The sequence below is a fragment of the Carlito syrichta genome, unplaced genomic scaffold, assembly GCF_000164805.1.
Source record: "Carlito syrichta isolate Samal-C Ts95f unplaced genomic scaffold, Tarsius_syrichta-2.0.1 Scaffold309583, whole genome shotgun sequence".
NCBI classification, from domain to species: Eukaryota; Metazoa; Chordata; class Mammalia; order Primates; family Tarsiidae; genus Carlito; species Carlito syrichta.
In genome coordinates this window covers 254,105-258,908 of record NW_007253679.1, presented here as the reverse complement: position 1 = coordinate 258,908, position 4,804 = coordinate 254,105, and the positions used below count along the sequence as shown (strand labels likewise).

The following is a 4,804-nucleotide window of genomic DNA, read 5'->3' as shown; positions in this document are numbered from 1 at the left end:
AGGAGATTCAATGTGCTAGGGTTGATGCTGAGGTCACAACAAGAAACAAGACAGATCTAGTATCTGCCTCCCCTCCTCCAACTTTTTTTGTACTAAAATAAGCCTCTTTTCCAAATATAAAATATAGAACATGTACATTTCCTTGAAACATTTATGCTTTTTGTTCCTCCCTAGTTTTGTCGCCTCCACCGGCACTGAGGCATTTCTCCGACAGTTCCCCGTGCACTTTCGGGAGGCCGCAAGTCCGAGGAACGCAGGCCTCAGCCACAGAAGGCTTAGAATCTTATGCCGGGTGAGCGGCATCCCTGGGTGAGGGGGCGGGGCCGAACGAAGCCGTCGCCCCTAGAGCCCGGCCCCGGCTAAGCCTACCCTCCAGCACGCCCCGTCCTGATTGGTCCAGCACTCCTGTACCCAATCGGCTTGGCACTTATTGAGAGGCTGGAGCCACCAGTGTACACAGGGAGTTTGCGCGTCCTGTGGAGAGAGCGGGAGGTCAGGCCATGAATTTAGGGTAAGCTGGGGCGGGGAAGGTGGTCGTCAGTGGGGAGGCGCGTGAGTCTGGGTTGTTGCTCGAGAGTCTTTAGCGGAAAACCTTCCGGCCTGGAGCGGCAGAGTCTCGTTCCTTGAGGTAGAGAGGGGTGAGGAGTCGGGTCGGCCGTCACCGACTCCGCAGACCTCACTTTTTCACTTCGCGACTCGCCTTAAAACCCTTTCCGGCCACTCGCTGACCTCCGAATGGGGAGGGAAGAGAGGCATGGAGAAGAGAGAAACTACGAGGGCTGGTAGAAAAAGCTTCGCGCTTCTCGGGGAGGAATCCCGGCCCGATCCCGTGGTTCTTCGCCACCTTGTCTCCGGAGTCTTGCGGAATGTTGGGGCGCCCAGAGGAGTGTAACGCCCGCGAGGCGGGGAGCCCAGGCCCCTCTGGGAATCGGATGTTCCCGGGGCTCGCAGCTATTCGGCGCTTGTCGAGTAGGGGTCGAGGAAATAAGTAGAAAGGACGGTTGCATGGTCTTCACCTCGCGGGAGTGTGACATTTTAAGGTGAAAAGCCACCAAACTCAGACTTACCTGCACATCGTTCAGCAGATGTTATATTTTAGAATTTCAGGATATAAAGTCAAATAAGATAGTCTACCCCTTAAGGAGTTTACAGTGCAGTGCCTAACAGAGAGGCTTTGCCATTTCATTCAGGATCTTTTCTTTTTGGGGGGTCACGTTTCACCAACATAAACTTGAACTGTTCATAACAGTTCTGTTTTACCCTTAACAACTACATTGAAGTAATTTGATTTCTCCTACCTGAACAACACCGCAAATTTAGTCTAATCACACCTTTTTCAACTTCTTTCTCACTTGACTGGCCTTCTGGATTTAATTTTATCTCTTCGACTTGATTTTTGTCTTCATTAATGTGTATTGACAAACACCCTTTTTTCCCCCACTCCTAATAAGACAGAGAGTTACAGTATGGAGTACTGTTTTTATTTTCAGTGAGGTTTTTATTTCTGACCTCAATAGATGTTCAGGTTTTGTTGGCAGTGCTTACTGTTACTTTATGTCCTTGCTTTTGGTGTGCATGTATGAAACATTATGGCAGCCAGAGTTCATTGTAGATTTATTGTTGTGATACTAACAAGTGTCACTAGATGTGAATATTATTTGAAGTTGTAAAAGGAAAGTGGAAGTCTCTGCTCAAGCAGTTAATAATCTTGGTGGCGTTGTTATAGTCTTTTTCAGGTGCTCCAGCACGCCATAGAATGTGTTGGTCTTGAGTTCATTATGAAACTAATAAATGATAGTTAGCTATATCTTGCTCCTTTAACTTAGCTTAGGAGTTTTGATAACAGCATTATTTTTTCCAGTCTAGAGTTTGAAGTGTTAAATGTTGGTATGATAACCGAATTATTATTTACCAATAACAAAAATGAGGTTTCAGGTTACAGGCAACAAATTCTTGTATTACTAAAAAGTTTCAAGAAGAATTTTAGTTTTATCTTTGAATTTTAGTTGAATCTTTGAAAAACTTTTTTGATTGAGAGACTGGTTTGTTATGCACAAGATTCTTGTATAAATTCAAAGGATCAGATGCACTGTCAAGGTTCAAATTAACATTTCTGGCTATTTAAAATGTTGCTATTTATTAAAAATTACAGACAACTTTCTCTTATATTGCAGAGATGGTTTAAAGCTTGAAACTGACTTACTGGATGGAAAAACCAAGCTAATATTATCTCCATATGGTATGCTGTGTTATAGAAATCTAAAATGTTAACTATTAAATTCATATATAAAATTTATATCAGTTTGACAGACTTTTTGCTTGTAAGAGCAATTTTAAATAATACTTTGAAAACTTCTTTTTTCTCAAACTTTTTCAAGTTTACCTTTAGCCAAGTAAAAATCAGAGTACATCATTGCTTACTACTGTCAGTATTCAGACTTAAAACATTTAATTCCAGTATATTTTGTGTGTAAAATATGTGTTCATAATATTTGCATGTAGCAAATGTCCTTACTGCTTGATAAGTAATATAGGTGAAATTTATATAATTATGCTCTTTGTATGTAAAGAATGTATTGTTTGAGAAAATTAAATTTATAGTAAAACCACAGTAAAATGCTAAAATTATTTTTAGTATTAGTTTTAAAATGCGGGATACTTTGGTACTCTTCTCCTTCACGTTATTTTTTTTTTTAATCTGTTTATAGTTTTACCTTGGAAAGATAACTAATGTAAACAAAAATAAAATAGAAATAAATACTTCAGCCACATTGTAAAAATTGGAACACTCAGAAGCTAAAGTTAATGCTTTTGCGAATACTATTGCTATATTAACAGCTTAAAATATTAATTAAAATTTTCTTTTATGACTGCTTTAATATACTTTTGGTTGATAGTTTAGTAATTTCTTTTTTCTTTTGTAGAACATAAGTCAAAAATTTCTGTGAAGGTAAGCCAAATGACTTTGACCTGACCTGTTTTCAAATGTAAAATGCAGTTTTCTTAATGCTTCAGAAAAAATTTCTGGGTAATGTCACCGTGTTCTAAGGTGTTTGGAATGATGGTGAGAAGTTATCGTTTCCTTGCTTTCAGACTTGGAATGATAATATTTCAGTTTAAAAAACCCTTTTCTCTAAATCAGTGCTGTCCATTAAAGCTTTCTGCATTGATGAAAGTGTTCTAACAGTCAGTGCTGTCCAGTCTGGTAGCCACTAGCTGTATATAGTTACTGAGCACTAAAAATGTGGCTAGTGTGACTGAAGAACTGACTTTCTAATTTCATCTGATTTTTAATTAAACTTAATAGCTACTGTACTGGACAGTACAGCTCCAGAGATCCTTAAAAATAGATATTCAGGCCAGACTCGGTGGCTTAACCTGTAATCTCAGCACTGTGGGAGGCTGAGGCGAGTGGTTTGCCTGAGCATGCGTGTTCGAGACCAGCTCGGGCAACTTGGTGAGACCTCGCGCCTGAGCTGCATGTTCGAGACCAGCTCGGACAACTTGGTGAGACCTTGTCTCTACAATAAAGCAAAAATTAGCTACGCGTGGTAGCGCATGCCTGTAGTTCTGGCTACTTGGAAGCCTGAGGCAGACGGATTGCTGGAGCCCAGCAAGTCGAGGCTGGGGTGGCCGTGAGCGTGCCACTGTACTCCAGCCTGGGCGACAGAGGGAGACTCCAACTCAAAAAAAAAAAAGATACTCAGCCAGGCATAGTGGCTCACACCTGTAATCCCAGCACTTTGGGAAGCAGAGGTGAGCGGATTACCTGAGTTCATGGCAAGACCCTGTCTCTACAATAAATCATAAAATTAGCTGGGTATAGTGGCGCACGCCAGTAGTTCCATCTACTAGGAAGACTGAGACCGAAGGATTGCCTGAGCCCAGCAGGTTGTGGCTGTGGTGGCCATGAGCGTGCCACTGCACTCCAGCCCAGACAACAGAGTGAGACTGACTTAAAAAAAAAAAAAATAGATATTCACACTTTAAAACAAAAATTTTTTTTTCATACTAAAATTCCATTTGCCCACAGCAAGAGGGAAATGTAATTCACAAATTTGAACATGCATTTAGCTTTCTCTTTTAAAAGATTATACTTGAGCTTAATGATAATTTTCTCTCATCAGGAATCCATTGTACCTTTTTCTACAAAAATACATCACCACTTAAACATTTTTTTGATACTTTTCTTGTTCCTTGTTTCCTTTTTAATTTTTAGATTAACATCAGTAGGAATTTCTCTTCCCATAACTTACTGTAACCCTTTTTAAATTTTTATCTTGTGGAAGTCTTTTATCTTTTCTTTTGCTTGTTTGTGGATAGAACCTAATTTGGGTGATGTAGCACTTTTCCCTTCAACTCAGAGCCATGGTGGCTTTGTTACTTTAATCAAGTTGGAGAAGTTGCTTAAGTACCCAAGTTATCCCCTAAATAAGTGGGTGATGATCATCAAAGCAATTCCACAAGCTATCTTTAAAAATTATTTCTCTCTATATAGTATATAGTTATATATCTTGTGTGCTGCCTTAGTCCCAGGATACAGATTATATGTTATTTCCAGCCCTTTCTTATTAAAATACTGCAACTGACTGCTGTTATTTAAGTACCATTAACAAACATTGCCCTTTTTCTTTTTTTCTTTTTTTTTGAGTTGGAGTTTCACTCTGTCACCCAGACTGGAGTGCAGTGGCCTCTCCTGGCCACCGCAGCCTCCACCTGCTGTACTCCGGCGATCCTTCCGCCTCAGCCTTCCAAGTAGCTGGAACTACAGGCGCGCACTACCACGCCCGGCTAATTTTTGATT

At 40.4% G+C, this 4,804-nt stretch overlaps 1 protein-coding gene across 2 annotated transcripts in view; it reads left to right on the top strand.

Moving 5' to 3' along the window:
• Positions 1 to 413: 413 nt before the first annotated feature.
• Positions 414 to 4,804, top strand: part of CCDC66 (coiled-coil domain containing 66) — a 52,553-nt gene continuing 48,162 nt past the window's right edge. The window contains exons 1-3 of one of the 2 annotated variants that reach the window (XM_008067416.2): positions 414 to 511; positions 2,175 to 2,239; positions 2,925 to 2,950. In XM_008067416.2, coding sequence (XP_008065607.1) covers positions 501 to 511; positions 2,175 to 2,239; positions 2,925 to 2,950 — 102 coding nt within the window. In that variant the 5' untranslated portion in view covers positions 414 to 500. The remainder of the gene's footprint in view (positions 512 to 2,174; positions 2,240 to 2,924; positions 2,951 to 4,804) is intronic. The other variant, XM_021717271.1, reaches the window with a different exon arrangement.